A 17,986-nucleotide genomic window follows, 5' to 3' on the forward strand; every position below is an offset into this window, starting at 1 on the left:
CTTGATTAAATGTATTTCCGGTTACAGTATAATACTATCACTTTGGAAAGATTCAACCAATCAGTATTTTTTTTATAACCACAGGAATGTAAATATAAACTTTATCAACACATTTCCTGAATCACTTAATGTTATTAAGACGTATTGAAATACTATAAAATCATTACTTTTTCGTGGGGGATAAATTTCGTGTTTTTTGCGGGTTAAGTCAATAAACGAAGTTAAATCCAATACGCAAAAGCCACAACCACGAATCCATAACCCCAAAGAAAAAGATAACGAAACTTTGTTTCCACGACATAAACTGACTTTACAGTTTACTGAGAAAAAATGCACTGAATCCGTGACAATTTGATAGAAAACATTGCGACTTAAATCACTCGTCCTCCACTTATGATATCAAGTGGCGAAGTTGGCAGTTTCCTGCGAAGAATAGGTCAGTATTAGTGGTGTTTTCTGATCTCGTATCAGCCTAGTGCATCCGCTAGATGTACCGCTTGTATGTGTTACTTTCGTTGGTTCTGTTACTTTTCGCATCATCCTTATGGGGATACAAAGTGTAACAGTACCAGTTAGACTTGATACAAACGTCTAGATCAACGCGCTAGTACATTGTTTATCCGTAAAACGTTAAGGTCGATCCACACCTTAGGACCGGAATGTAGAAGTTTGACGGAAAAGTATGAAATTTGGCTCAAATATAGATCAAACTCTATATTTTCAGAATATATCGTCATGTCAGCGCAATAACTCAATAAGTGCTTATATAATATATATGCACTTATTGAGTTATTGCACTGACATGACGATATGTTTCTTTTTCGATTTTACGTTTGTGCGTTTACGTTAAAAGCGCCACCTGGTGGCCCCCGATTTTTCACGTCAATTGCTCGTTTTTCTGTCATAATTTCAATAATATTTTGGCAATTTCATTATTTTTTTCGTTTGTGCATTTAATTGTCTGTTCCAATGTATTTGTCAAAATTTAAATATATTTAGTGCATTATAAGACCGTCATTTTTCTGAAAACAAATTGGCTGACGCCGAAATCGTTATAAAATTTGTACGTGCAAATTTATACATTTTGTCCTATAACTTTTTTTCCATGCGGTCAAAGTGTTTCATTTTTTGAAATAGTCTGTGGTAATGTTCACCCTTTAAAATTATCAAATAAAAAAGGCATGTGTTCTCGTTGGATTTTTTGCTAAAATACGTTGAAAGTCGTAGTTAAATGTCGAAAAGCGCGACGTTTTTAAGGACATTATATCACGTCGTTACAGGACAGGCCGTTACAAGACACGGCATTACAAGATATTTAGCAAGTCAAGACTGTATCAATAAACGAGGTAACTACGGCTTTAGATAAAACCGTTTTTATGTTTTTCAACTGTACACCAGTCTATTTTTATCACAGACTTTTCAAACTGATATTATGTCTCCCACCACACAGTGGTGTGGGAGACATATTTATTTATTCCAGTGTGTCTGTCTGTCTGTGTGTCTGTCACAAAGCTTGTTAAGTCAAACATTTCTCATCCGATTTTCACCAAACTTAAACAAAATGTTTCTGACAAAAAGACCTCGGCCAAGTTCGATAACTAGCCAAATCGGTCCAGGCGTATTGGAGTTATGGCCCTTGAATTACCAAAAATCGGCCTTTTTACTCTTGTCCGCACTCTAAGCCAAACATTTCTCATCCGATCTTCACCAAACTTGAACAAAATGTGTTTGACAAAAAATCGGTCCAGGCAATTTGGAGTTACGGCCCTTGAGTTACCAAACAATCGGACATTTTACTCTTGTTCGCACTCTAAGTAAAACATTTCTCATCCGATATTCACCAAACTTGAACAAAATGTGTTTTACAATGAGGCCTCAGCCAACTTCGATAACTAGCCAAATCGGTCCAGGCATTTTGGAGTTACGGCCCTTGATTTAAAGAAAAATCATTCTTTTTACTCTTGTCCGCTCTCTAAGTCGAGCATTTCTCATCCGATCTTCACCAAACTTAAACAAAATGTCTTTGACCATAAGACCTCAGACAAGTTCGATAACTAGCCAAATCCGCCTAGACACTTTTGAATTATGGCCCTTGAATTACTTATTGGATCCACTCGTCCAGACCATCTAATTGGATCCACTCGTCTAGACCATCTAGAGAAACTAGACATTTTTCATAGGGGCAGTTGTGGGAGACATGCGCTTTTCTCAAAAGCATCTCTAGTTATTTTTGATACGCCGACACTGGGCTTTGTTGTATTGCGTCATTTATTAACGCGAGTAAATTTCTTTCCTGTTGAAAAGGTAAACCCCTGTTTTCCCAAATTTCGTTATGAACAGGACATTTTTGAAAAAAGATTATTATGACTGAAGCAATAAAGTTTTATGTTCAATTTATTTTTATGCAAGCACCTATTTAGACATGAAACATAATCACCGTGATACATCATTGGACGTTTTCGACAATTTATAACAACTTTTAACAAAATTTATGTTTTCAGGGAAGATTATCTATAACAAGTTATTTCTATGTTTCTAATCAAGGACATAACTACAGTTCACAGTACACGGTGCTCTATTTAATGTATTTCAACTTTCACATATTAAATACACAAGAAAATACATGTAACTGGATATTGTAATTTAGATTATTTCAGCACGCGGCACAGTATGTAAGAGACTCAGGTAAAAAAGTAAGCGTATATTATATATTTCAATGGACCAGATTGAGTTGAAAGATGTCAAAGAAATATATAAAATTATGTTTTCTATTATGGCGTAAAGCTTAACAGCACGTGAACTTTCTGTTGATTTAATCAGCACGCGAACTGTCTTTTAATTTCATCCGCCTTTCAAAACTTTTTTAACACGAAAATAAATAGATACATATATGTGAATTATTTTGTACAAAACAACATGTCTTAGCCGCAACTTTGCTGTTACCATACTTTCTCTGTTTTTGTGACGACGATCTGTTTGCACGCATGGCTGTACAATTTGACAGTGTTAGAACAGTTACACAACTGTTCAGATATAAATGAAAGACATTATAGTAGACGCAACTTGACCCCGATGGTTGACCTTTGTATTATAATACATAATTAGATACAACCTATTATTGAAAAGGGGTGTACTTAAACGCTTCAGCTATTTGCATTCATAAATTTAAAATTGACGGCTACACTAAGCACCCCATATTTCTACAATGAAATAATCGATATGAATAATCTGCCTAAGGTCAACCATCGCGGTCAAGTTGCGACTACTATACCAAGCAGCAAAATTCACATGACCGACCTTGAAGTTTGACCTTGATTCCAATGGGTTAAACGTTTGACTTTACGAAACTGAAACGAAGTATTCATCTTCTGGGCGATGGTAAATTGAAACTATAAAATCACCTAAGGTAACAAAAAAAACAAAAAACAAAAACCCTCTGCCAACCCAATAGCGTAATGACAGGAATGGGATGCGCATAAAAATTGTGTCTTATGGAAAATCTGTTACACATTTTTACCGTTGCGGGCGAGAATGCTCATTTCAAACCTAATACCTGAAAAAATGTTGACGTGCGCATGAGGTGGGGATCAGAAATGTGTCACATGAAATTCTGTTACGCTGTTCTACCCATACTGGCGATCATTCACCATATTTCTTATTTATTTATTTGGGTTTTACGGCGCACCAACACAGTATAGGTTATATAAATACAGTAATGGATATATCTTGGATACTATCTTAATTGTATAGCAACTCATTTCCGATCTGGAGTCATGTGCGTGCGCACGCATACGTAGCCACACTACTAACTACAGCACGCACGAACGCATTCGCTATTTTATACAATCATTTTCGCACATGCATACGAGAAGAGTTCTCAGAACCTTGCTAAGCATTTCTGACGGGCCTAGTATTTTATGTCAGCATTAAGTAGAAAGATAGCAATTGATTTATAATTCTTTCTGAAATAAAGTTGAATACTAAGTATACCCTTAACAAAAGTTTTGATATTTATTTTAAGGTCAGTTACTACTTTAAGAGATAAACATTCCCTCTCCGTGTCGATTTGATTGAAGACTGTATGTCTAAGATCATCCGTCCCCCACTGCTGATCCCTAAGATTCATGTGAAGAAGTTGATAGTTACTTGCGGAGAACAGGTTAGTACTGGTACAGAATCCAGGAATATTGTTTAGGTTAACTGCCCGCAGGTACATAACTAAAATACTGTTGAAAATCAGGCACTAAACAAATCGAGAATTAAACATTTTTCCTATATTAATAGTATATATATAACAGTGCTGGCGAGCATGTATGCATTACAACGTGAGGCAGACAGATTTAATTTCGAAAAAAAAAAAAAAAAAAAAAAGAAAAGAAAAAAAGAAACAAAAACACAACAATTTCATCAAGTAAAAATAGTGGTTTGTATAATTTGATAGGAGCGTCTCAATCAACTGTCGTTATTCGGAAACAATGTTCCTGTAAATTACAATGTCTTTTTTTCCGGCCTTCCGTGTGTTACTGTCTGTTTTGCACATGTGCAGTATTACATATACATGTTGCAAATATATGTGAAGCTTCTCGTTTTTAATAAACTGTGTGGTCACTAAAATATATACTTCAAACATCTGAAATCATTTTTTCTGCCACACCGTTTAGAACTATTATAAGAATATTACAGTACTGTAGGAAATTTACAGTATTCTGTTACATTGTATTAACGGAACATATTTAGCACGGTAACGTCATGGTTTCTACAGTCTTACGCGTCGGGCTTTTCGGCATTTATCCATGAATTTCAAAGTTTTTTAGCAAAAAATCCAACGAGAACACATGCCTTTTTTATTTGTTTATTTTAAAGAGCGGACGCAGCAGCAGACTATTTCAAAAAATGAAACACTTTGACCGCACGGAAAAAAAGTTATAGGACAAAATGCGTAAATTTGCACGTACAAATTTTATAACGATTTCGGCGTCAGCCAATTTGTTTTCAGAAAACTGACGGTCTTATAATGCAATAAATACATTTAGATGTCGTCAAATACATTGGAACAGACAACTAAATGCGCAATCGAAAAAAAAAAGTTAGTCGCCAAAACATTATTGAAATTATGACAGAAAAACGAGCAATTGACGTGAAAAATCGTGCGCCACCAGGTGGCGCTTTTAACGTAAATGCACAAACGTAAAATCGAAAAAGAAACATACATTCTGAAAATATAGAGTTTGATCTATATCTGAGCCAAATTTCATTCTTTTTCGTCAAACTTCTACATTCCGGTCCTAAGGTGTGGATCGACCTTAAGTGACGCAAGATTTTCATATCATCTCAAACTACAGTTCGCCGCGAATCTCTTGTGCAACTTGTGGTCGGAGCAAAAACGTTGACCTAAAATATGATGAACAGAAACGTCGCTTTTACGGATGACATTAACTAAACAGAGGATTTATTTACTAGATAAAATCATCGTAGCGTGAATAATAAACATATCTGAACATTGTGCGCTCATTGAAAAATTATGTGATACTGCAACGCGATTATGATCATTTGCCGGTATATTTATCTTAATTCATTTTAGAACAACTTTGTAGTTCACGCACGTATTCGCAGCATACAGCAATTTCGTAATAATATAAAACAAACAGAAGATGTTAAAAATCGTAATTGTTTTGATAATGCAATATATCATGTAAACATGAATTCTAGGAGTTCGGTTGTGATCATAATACTGTTAAAGGCACAAAATGCGGCTGACACATATTTTGTTATGAACAAAAATAATCTGTGTTGATAAAATATATATAGGCAATATAATAAAAAAGATAAAGAACAACGAGTGCACGATGGAAGCTTACAAAAATACATGAACGAGGTAAAATAAATAGACAACAAAGAGTACACTATAGACAATAGCACAAAAATACATGAAGGAAGTAAAATGAATAGACAGCAATTAGTAAACTATAGACAGTTTCACGACAATTCATAAACGAAGTAAAATGAATAGACATTAACGAGTACGCAATAGACATTTAAACGAAGCAAAATAAATAGCAAGCAACGAGTACACTATAGACAGTAACACAAAAATACATGAAGGAAGTAAAATGAATAGACAGCAACTAGTAAACTATAGACAGTTTCACGACAACTCATAAACGAAGTAAAATGAATAGACATTAACGAGTACGCAATAGACATTTAAACGAAGCAAAATAAATAGCAAGCAACGAGTACACTATAGACAGTAACACAAAAATACATGAAGGAAGTAAAATGAATAGACAGCAACTAGTAAACTATAGACAGTTTCACGACAACTCATAAACGAAGTAAAATGAATAGACATTAACGAGTACGCAATAGACATTTAAACGAAGCAAAATAAATAGCAAGCAACGAGTACACTATAAACAGTAACACAAAAATACTTAAACGAAGTAAAACGAATAGACAGCAACTGGTACGCTATAGACAGTTACACAAAAAATTCATATATAGATAGCAACGAGTTCACGATATTGTAGACAGTTACATAAAAATACAGAAACGAAGTAAAAAAAGACAGCGATGAGTAGACGATAGACATTTACAAAAAGTAAATGAACGAAGTAAAATAAATAGAAAGCGACGAGAACACAATAGACATTTACATAAAATATATAAAATAAATAGACAGCAACGAGAACACGATAGACATTTAGACAATAATACATGAACGAAGTAAAGTAAATAGACAGCAACGAGAACACGATAGACATTTAGACAATAATACATGAACGAAGTAAAGTAAATAGAAAGCGACTAGAACACGATAGACATTTAGACAATAATACATGAACGAAGTAAAGTAAATAGACAGCAACGAGTACAATATAGACAGTAACACAAACAATAAACGGAATAAAATAGGCAGACCTCGACGGCAAACATAAACATTAAGAAACACAGTGCAAAAAAATACGAAGAAAAAAACAACGGTTAAGTTGAAAAAGCTAATTTCATTAAGAAAACAAGAGGGCCATGAAGGCCCTGTATCGCTCACCTGACCTATTGACCTAAATATCATCAAGATAGTTTCATTACGATATGGTCATAAATGTGGCCTCTAAAGTGTTATCTAACTTTTTCTTTGATTTGAAATAGTTACCTAGTATTTGACCCCACATGCCCCAGATTCGAACTTGACCTAAAGATCATCAAGATTAACATTCTGACTAAGTTTCATGAAGATACAGTCATAAATGTGGCCTCTAGTGTTAACAAGCTTTTCCTTTGATTTGACCTGGTGACCTAGTTTTTCACTCCCCCTGACCCAGATTTGAACTTGACCTATAGATCATCATTCTGACATTTCATTAAGATATGGTCATAAATGTGGCCTCTAGAGTGTTAACTAGCTTTTCCTTTGATTTGACCTGGTGACCTAGGTTTTGACCCTACATGACCCAGATTCAAACTGAGCTTTGAGATCATCATGATTACTATTTTGACTAAGTTTCATGAAGATACAGTCATAAATGTGGCCTCTACAGTGTTAACAAGCTTTTCCTTTGATTTGATCTGGTGACCTAGTTTTTGATCCCAGATAACCTAATGCTGTCTTGGTTTACCTTTTCCTGGTCAGGTTGTAAAACGCAAAGTACTTGAGAATAATAAATTCTCATTTGAAAAATGTTCTCTTGGTAACAGGTAATTATTTCTAATAGTCGGCTTTTGTTTTGGACACGTAATCACAAATGTATGCGATAAATAGTCACAATGCGGCTTTAGGCAAATTTAGATAGTATGTATACCAGCCTTAGATACATTTAAACAGTATGTATATGCACTTAAGACACATTTAAGTAGTATGTAAAGTCAGCTTTAGGCATATTTAAAAAGCATGTACGCAGTTTTAGACATATTTAAACAATATGTATATGCAGTATTAGGCACATTTAAATAGTATATATCTACATATCAACTTTAGGCACATTTAAATGTCATAAAATAGTGAAAAGTATTAATTACTTTACAATGAAAGTTTTCGGCTGAATGTTTTTGCTTTGTCTATTTACTGTGCATATGTGCTTCCGTGTGTGCACTACCATACATGCGTTGATTGATGTCAGGCTACATTCTCGTAACGAGGCTTCTTCTTGGATATTTATCAAATACCGAAATACATAGGTTGTTTTGTGGTTTTCGTTATTCTTGTAAAAATTAGGTACAGACCCTTCGATGCACTTAAATATAAGAAGCGATTTAGCATAAAAATAACAACAAAAATGAAGTTTAATTTAAGCTGAAATATCACTTATTTTATATATTTATGCAAACTATCTATCTCTTTCAATTTCTTGTAATTAAGTGAGTGCAGCATGACAGATATATTATAACTTAATGAACAAGTCGTTATCTCTTTATTTCATGGGAAGCCACATAAAAGATAAAAAGTTCTTATTTTTCAGAGTTGACATTTATGCTTTATGTTCATGAATAAGCTATATTTACGCCTCCTTGCTTAACGTTGGCCAGGTCTGATATAAAATGCAAATTTCTTCAGCATACAAAGTACATATTTACTATTTGAAGTCTTCGTAAGTTATGAAACCCTCTTAGCTTACATACACAAAACTAAATCGTAAGGTTTTTAATTAGACGATTTGTCACATAGTTTTGCAACTTCTACAAGATTTTTTTACAAATGACTTCTTTTCTGAGTAAGACATTAAGATAAACTATTGATCAATTTAAAACCCCGAATATCTCTCTAAATAACACTTTTCGAAAACAAAATGTGACCTCTCTATCAATATCTTTTTATGGTTAAAAACTTGATCGATATATCTACAGTATGCACCAAACACAATGAGATTTAAAAAGAAAGTAAATATATACACAGTCACCCTGGAGTACATATCTGATCAATAAAATTCACGCAATTACTCGACCAAACACATTAACGATGCAAAAAAATATTGTTTTACAAAAGTTTCAACACGAAAAAGGCCGTGTATAAGATAAATTACTCGTCCGAAAAAAAAAAATTTCTGTCAAACGATTTATGTACAAGTAGTGTCACAAAGTATTTTTCTCATTTGTACCGAAACGATTTTTAGAAGTCCGAGGTTCGAAGGCAACTTTGAATAAGATACAGTTTATATGAAAACTGTGTTTGTTTTTACGTTGGAAAGCTACAGATTTGCCCAGTACTGTAAAGTTTTCATGGGACGGTAGAAGTCGAGTATATCAACCTGTATGTATGTGTTAGGTGTCAATAGATGTTTTTGAGAAAAAATCTCTTATGAATCCAATACATGGTGAATCAGAACTGCAAGAGGGTTGTAACTGCCCTTAATCGATAACAATCGATTTTGAACTTTCACATAGAAAAGATATTTGGTAAGTTGAAAGACTAAGACATTTATTTTTCCAAGCTTGCTGACTTTCAAACATTATGGTACCATCTTTACATTTTCTATCTTTCCAATGACTATATCGATGACAGGTTGACAGGTTGATATAATTATGCGACCAAATAAAGATAACTCTCTTAAATCAACAAACTTGATAAAATATATTTCCGGTTACATTATAATTTCTATTAACCCATACTATCACTTTAAACATGTTTACCAATTAGTAATATTTTAACAACCACAAGAATGTAAATGAAAACATTATCAACACCTTTGCTGAATCACTTAATATAATATACTATAAAGTCATAACGTTTTCGTGGCGGGGGAGGGGGAGGGGGGGGGGGGGCTAATTTCGTTGTTTGTTTTCTTTTTGCGATTACGTCAATAAAAAAAATTAAATCCAAATTCTCATTTTATCTGCAAAAACCACGAATCCAAGATTCATATTCCAAAGAAATCTATGTTTTGACAAAAACCACGAAACTTTGTCCCCACGAAATTAACCTTTACCTTGCTAGTGTTTTTTTTTAAACAGACTGGTCCATCATTTAATTTTGGCAGTACCTCTTCTTAATCAAAGACGTGTTAACTGAAATTTTACTGATTGAAGAGCGAACAGTGTAGACCATGATCAGCTTGCACGGACGTGCGGACTGATCTTGGTCTGCACTGGTCGAAAAGGCATAAACACTTGCCGCCAGCAGGCTAAAGATTTAAATGATTTTACAGTATACTCGGAAACAATGTTCTGAATAAACATAGAATATCACAGATGTTTTTATGTTAACATGCTATAATTAGTATGTATCTTAATTCATTTCCTACTAATTTGATATTGCAAGCACGTTTTTCACAGTCTACACACACACTGTAACGTAACGTATGTAATACGGCACAGAAGATATTATATTTCTGCTATTTTAGTCAGTGCAGTAGGCCAGGCTTAGTTAATTTCAAATATGAATCCAGTTATGAATTATTCATCTTTTTAAAAGTGCATTATTGTTTATATGAAAATGAATGAGTTATGAATTAGTGTTATTATGTTATGCATTATTGTTTATAACTGATTGCAAATTCTATGTTTTTGCGATGTAAGTTAACAAAGGAAGTCTGTCCCTCGGCCCAGTAAGAAGAAAGCAGATGTACATATCGGAGGGTTAAGAGTTCGATTCCACAGGCAAGGCGTATATTCCCTGTGACGATTTGATACAAAACATTACGTCTTGAATCATTCGTCCTCCACTCACTATATATACATACGGAGAAGTTGGCAGTTACTTGCGGAGAACAGGTTAGTACTAGTACACTCATCGAAAAGATGTTTCCTGATCTCGCACCAGCCTAGTGCCTCCACTAAATGTACCAGTTTTATGTACTACTTTCGTTGGCTCTATTACTTTTCTTATCATCCTCGTCCTTGGGACTTGGGGATGGGAGAAATACAAAATGTCACAGTACCAGTTAGACTTGATACAAACGTCTAGATCGACGCGCTAGTATAAAGTAAAGTAAAGTAAAGATAAGTAAAGTGTTTGTTTATTATAGTGTCACCCTACTGAAAGGGTCAGCCAAGTTAGCTTATGAGACACCTATATACATTGAACCGCATTACTTCCCAATTCCTATTTTTAATGCCAGGCACCAGGCAGGCAGACAATCGGTAAACATTATTTAAATAGCTGGCGGCTCACCAACCGGTCTCTCTTCAGTAACAAGTCCTACCTCTGACCGGGCTCGGACCTTTGACCTCCCGATTGCGGGGCAGGTGCCTTATCTATTAGGTCACCGCAGCTCGGTTGTAATGTCTGTCCGTAAAACGTTAATTGACGCAAGATTTTCACATAATCTCAAACTACATTTCGACTTGAACCTCTTGTGCAACTTGTGGTCGGAGCAAAATTGTTTCAGTACAATATTATGAACATAAACGTCGCTTTTACAGATGGCATTAACCCTTAAACTGCTAAATTTCTGAAATGGACTGGTCCATCATTCAATTTGGGCAATACCATTTGATATTAAAAGGGGTGTTCAATGAAAATTTATTGACTGAATAGCGAACAGTGCAGACCATGATCAGACTGCACGGATGTGCAGGCTGATCTTGGTCTGCACTGGTCGCAAAGGCAGAATCACTTTGCCGCCAGCAGGCTATGGGTTAACTACTAATAAACTTTGATAATGTGGCAGTTGAGTCCAATTAGTCCAGGGATGTTCAAAGATAATCCGCCATGATAGATCTATTGCAAAGCAATTATTGGATTTACCTGTATTGGACAATAAACAGTGTCGATTGTATTCAGGTCAACTGCAACATTATCAAAGTTTATTAGTAAACACGGGAATTATTTACTAAATAAAATCATCGCAACATGAATAATAAAAATATCTCAAAATTGTGCGCTAATTGAACAAATCATGTGATACTGCGACGAGGTTATGCGAATTTGCCGGTATATATATCTTAATTCATTTTAAAACAACTTTGTAGTTCACGCACGTATTCGTAGCATACAGCAAATTTTTTCAAACAAACAGAAGTTATTACAAATCGTAATTGTTTTGATAATGCAATATGTCATGTAAACATGACTTGTAGGATATCGGTTGTGCGGCTGCCACATATTTTGTAATGAACAAAAAAATAATCTGTTTCTTGTTAAATCCTATAATAAAATCTATATATAGGCAATATAATAACAGCAATAAGAACACAATAGACATTTTCATGAAATACGTAATATAAATAGACAGCAACGAGAACAGGATAGACATTTAGATAAAAATACATGAACGAAGTAAAATAAATATACAACAGCGAGTACACTGTAGACAGTAACGCAAAAATACAGAAACGAAGTAAAATGAATAGACAGCGACGAGTGCGCGATAGACAGTAACGCAAAAATACAGAAACGAAGTAAAATAAATAGACAACAACGAGTGTGCGATAGACAGTTAGACAAAAATACAGAAACGAAGCAAAATGAATAGACAGCGACGAGTGCGCGATAGACAGTTACACAAAAATACAGAAACGAAGCAAAATGAATACACAGCGACGAGTGTGCGATAGACAGTTAGACAAAAATACAGAAACGAAGCAAAAAAGACAGCAACGAGTACCCGATATACGATTATTCAAAAATACAGAAGCGAAGTAAAATGAATGGACAGCAACGAGTTCCTGATAGGCAGTTATTCAAAAATACAAAAACGAAGTCAAATAAATAGACAGCAACGAGTTCCCGATAGGCAGTTATTCAAAAATACAAAAACGAAGTAAAATGAATGGACAGCAACGAGTTCCCGATAGGCAGTTATTCAAAAATACAAAAACGAAGTCAAATGATTAGACAGCAACGAGTACACGATAGACAGTTATTCAAAAATACAAAAACGAAGTAAAATGAATGGACAGCAACGAGTTCCCGATAGGCAGTTATTCAAAAATACAAAAACGAAGTCAAATGATTAGACAGCAACGAGTACACGATAGACAGTTATTCAAAAATACAAAAACGAAGTCAAATGATTAGACAGCAACGAGTACACGATAGACAGTTATTCAAAAATACAAAAACGAAGTAAAATGAATGGACAGCAACGAGTTCCCGATAGGCAGTTATTCAAAAATACAAAAACGAAGTCAAATGATTAGACAGCAACGAGTTCCCGATAGACAGTTATTCAAAAATACAAAAACGAAGTAAAATGAATGGACAGCAACGAGTTCCCGATAGGCAGTTATTCAAAAATACAAAAACGAAGTCAAATGATTAGACAGCAACGAGTACACGATAGACAGTTATTCAAAAATACAAAAACGAAGTAAAATGAATGGACAGCAACGAGTTCCCGATAGGCAGTTATTCAAAAATACAAAAACGAAGTCGAATGATTAGACAGCAACGAGTACACGATAGACAGTTATTCAAAAATACAAAAACGAAGTAAAATGAATGGACAGCAACGAGTTCCCGATAGGCAGTTATTCAAAAATACAAAAACGAAGTCAAATGATTAGACAGCAACGAGTTCCCGATAGACAGTTACACAAACGTACAGACACGAAGTCAAATGAATAGACAGCGACGAGTGCGCGATAGACAGTTACACAAACGTACAGACACGAAGTCAAATGAATAGACAGCGACGAGTGCGCGATAGACAGTTACACAAACGTACAGACACGAAGTCAAATGAATAGACAGCGACGAGTGCGCGATAGACAGTTACACAAACGTACAGACACGAAGTCAAATGAATAGACAGCGACGAGTGCGCGATAGACAGTTACACAAACGTACAGACACGAAGTCAAATGAATAGACAGCGACGAGTGCGCGATAGACAGTTACACAAACGTACAGACACGAAGTCAAATGAATAGACAGCGACGAGTGCGCGATAGACAGTTACACAAAAATACAGAAACGAAGTAAAATGAGTACACAGCGACGAGTGCGCGATAGACAGTTACACAAAAATACAGAAACGATGCAAAATAAATAGACAGCAACAAGTTCCTGATAGACAGTTTCACAAAAATACAGAAACGAAGTAAAATGAATACAAAGCGACGAGTGCGCGATAGATGATAACACAAAATTACAGGACCGAAGCAAAATAAATACACAGCATTGAGTTCCCGATAGGCAGTTATTCAAAAATTCAAAAACGAAGTCAAATAAATAGACAGCAACGAGTTCCCGATAGGCAGTTATTCAAAAATACATAAACGAAGTCATAGAGAATAATAGGTTAGTGCCGTAGATGAGAAAGTTTATCTGGCGAGGTGGAGGAGGTTATCGGGTGAGCCGAAGGCGAACCTGATAACGTCCGGAGCCGAGCCAGATAAACTTTCTCAATCTTAGGCACTAACCTATTATTCTATTTATCTTGTCATTACTTCATTTTCCGATATTTGGCAATTTATTTTACAAAAATAAGTGTGCGACAACCGCTTTAATGACGTCATATTCGTAATGACGTCACTTATATAATGACGTGATTACCGGCAAAATCGCAATAACTTCTTCGTTTTTGAATAAAAACTCATTATTTGACCACTCATTTTCTTAGTTCGGACATTTCCAACACAATGATGATGGTTTCGTTGCAAAATTTCTTATGACAACAATATCGATCATAAGGTCACATGATCAACTGACCGTATATCACTGGTCACATGATCAACTGACGGTATATCAAGACAGATATAAGTCACCCTGATATCGGGTCGAAAATACTGCAAGTGACAGGATAAAAATAAATAGACCGCAACGAGTTCCCGATATACAGTTATTCAAAAATACCAAAACGAAGTCAAATAAATAGACAGCAACGAGTTCCCGATAGGCAGTTATTCAAAAATACCAAAACGAAGTCAAATAAATAGACAGCAACGTGTTCCCGATATACAGTTATTCAAAAATACGAAAACGGAGTCAAATGAATAGACAGCAACGAGTTCCCGATAGGCAGTTATTCAAAAATACAAAAACGAAGTCAAATGATTAGACAGCAACGAGTTCCCGATAGGCAGTTATTCAAAATACAAAAACGAAGTCAAATGATTAGACAGCAACGAGTTCCCGATAGGCAGTTATTCAAAAATACAAAAACGGAGTCAAATGAATAGACAGCAACGAGTTCCCGATAGACAGTTATTCAAAAATACCAAAACGAAGTCAAATGATTAGACCGCAACGAGTTCCCGATATACAGTTATTCAAAAATACGAAAACGAAGTCAAATGATTAGACCGCAACGAGTTCCCGATATACAGTTATTCAAAAATACGAAAACGAAGTCAAATGATTAGACAGCAACGAGTTCCCGATATACAGTTATTCAAAAATACAAAAACGAAGTCAAATGATTAGACAGCAACGAGTTCCCGATATACAGTTATTCAAAAATACAAAAACGAAGTCAAATGATTAGACAGCAACGAGTTCCCGATATCCAGTTATTCAAAAATACAAAAACGAAGTCAAATGAATAGACAGCAACGTGTTCCCGATAGGCAGTTATTCAAAAATACAAAAACGAAGTCAAATGAATAGACAGCAACTTGTTCCCGATATACAGTTATTCAAAAATTCAAAAACGAAGTCAAATGATTAGACAGCAACGAGTTCCCGATAGGCAGTTATTCAAAAATACGAAAACGAAGTCGAATGAATAGACAGCAACGAGTTCCCGATAGGCAGTTAATCAAAAATACAAAAACGAAGTCGAATGAATAGACAGCAACGAGTTCCCGATATACTCGTTGCTGTCTAATCATTTGACTTCGTTTATGTATTTTTGAATAACTGCCTATCGGGAACTCGTTGCTGTCTAATCATTTGATGGTTACATATCTTCGTTTTGATACATTTGCAATAATGTCCCAGTACTGAAATTTAACATACCTAGGGCGCGTTGTATTCGATGAAGGGCACTGCCTTTTGACACCATTACAGTAATCTTCATATTTGTTCAGTTGGAATGTATTGTTAGAATAATTTCTTTCACCAAAAAGGAGCAAAATAATTGTATTTTTTACTGTTTAAAATTTCAGACAAAAGAATTACGTAATACGTACGCAGTTTTAATATTTTAGTCCTCTCTGCAATCATCAGTCATTCTGTTGACAGTTTTTCTGCACATGAGCTTGGACGAGTATACACCAATCATTCATCAGCTTTGAAAGACACGTTTCTATTGGTCACTTTTCAAACAGCCAATCGCCTTTTTTGTTCCGTTGTGTTCCGTCGCCGGCTTCATATCTGTAATGAAAGGAGAAACTGGAAGCCATGCAATTCCTGATTTTGGAAATACTCGGATTTTTTAGTTATCATAGTTAATGCTGTCGTAATACTGTCTCGCTAAAGCAAACCAGCATTACCATTACAGTAATTTGAATCAGTACACGTATTCCCATATAATAAGAGTGCATTTACTTTATAGCGCAACCAATTTTGTTTATTCTCGTTATATATTGTGCGCGAAAGGAAAAACAAATTTATATTTAATGCTACGAAACGGCAAGACATTTTAGTCTACATTTAAATGTTTCTACTTATGAACATTAATTACATCAGTACTAGTTCTGCAGTAAACAAAATATGCCTCTGTTTTGTTCCATAGGTGTAACGAGAACTGCAATAAGGATAATGGTGACTGTCCAGCAGATACCTGTGAATGTACGGAATCCGCAGAACAACCAGTAACTTCAACAACAACTACAACAACAACAACAACAAAGAAACCGGATGTGCAGTCACAAGGAAAGTGTTCGTCAAAAGTGGGCGGTGATTACTGGGACGGGTGGTGTCGAGATAGCTGTGCCAGGGGTTATTGCGAAACTGATTATTGCTTGTGTAATATATAGACAAATCCGGCTGGAATGTCAGGATCATTTCCTTAGTCCATGTTATGATAACATGATACGTATTTTGGTAAAGACTTACTATTGATTGTCAAGTCGGCTGCCTGCCTTTGGCTAAATATGTCAGCATCATTTTTTTCTAATTTCCATTCTTACGAAAATATCTAGCGCTTTTAATTTAATAAAACGTAACATTTAATGTTTTAGACACTTTAAACTTAACATAGCTTTGATTTTGTCGTTACGGACATTATAAAATTACATGAACTTAATAACAATGAATATGAACTATGTACATGGAATTCAAAAGTAAATAAGACGTATCGCATATGTTTATTCGATTTATTTCAGTATTCTGTATAATATTGTTGAGTCCCAAAATGACTGTGTGCATATTCGATGAGAGATGTGATTTACGGAAGACAGTTAAAAAGTCCGTCCACAGTTGCTGTTGTCTTTCTTTTTATCTTTCCCCTTTTATCTGAATAAAAATATTGTCTTAAATCTTATGTTCGTTTTACTGTGGTAGAATTGTATAAACACAAAAAATTAAAAGTTTTACATGAATCATAAATAGCTAGACTGTGCTGAAATAATCCAATACATTAACCCGAAAGGCACGATCCACATGTTCACATCCAGTCAGTCTTTGTGCCAAAAAAAAATAAAGTTTTACATGAATCATAAATAGCTAGACTGTGCTGAAATAATCCAATACATTAACCCGACAGGCACGATCCACAGGTTCACATCCAGTCAATCTTTGAGCCAAAAAAAATAAAGTTTTACATGAATAATAAATAGCTAGACTGTGCTGAAATAATCCAATACATTAACCCGACAGGCACGATCCACAGGTTCACATCCAGTCAGTCTTTGTTCCAAGAAATGATCCCATAAGAAATAAAACATTAAAAAAGGCAATGGTTTAATTGTTCAAAAGAACAAAAAGAAAATATTTTCTGCCCTCTATTATTATAAAATCATTAATAGTCAGTGGGTTTAATTTTTATGTCACATCAAGAAATTAAATTACAGTAAACATATGTAAATTTTTAGTTCTTTTACTGTTAAATGACATGTCAGCACTTACGCTCGAAAATGTCTCCGAGCTGACATTGAAATTTCTTAGGACGTCCTGTAGAACAAGGCCAATGCTTCGTTCAATAAAATTCATATGCCAGTTCGCTGC

General features: G+C 34.9%; 1 protein-coding gene across 1 annotated transcript in view; it reads left to right on the forward strand.

Moving 5' to 3' along the window:
- The window catches only part of LOC123543110 (uncharacterized), a 35,479-nt gene extending 18,357 nt beyond the window's left edge, over positions 1 to 17,122 (forward strand). The window contains exon 9 of the mRNA XM_053531478.1: positions 16,554 to 17,122. Coding sequence (XP_053387453.1) covers positions 16,554 to 16,797 — 244 coding nt within the window. The 3' untranslated portion in view covers positions 16,798 to 17,122. The remainder of the gene's footprint in view (positions 1 to 16,553) is intronic.
- Positions 17,123 to 17,986: the final 864 nt, after the last annotated feature.

This window comes from Mercenaria mercenaria, chromosome 19 (assembly GCF_021730395.1).
Source record: "Mercenaria mercenaria strain notata chromosome 19, MADL_Memer_1, whole genome shotgun sequence".
NCBI lineage: Eukaryota > Metazoa > Mollusca > Bivalvia > Venerida > Veneridae > Mercenaria > Mercenaria mercenaria.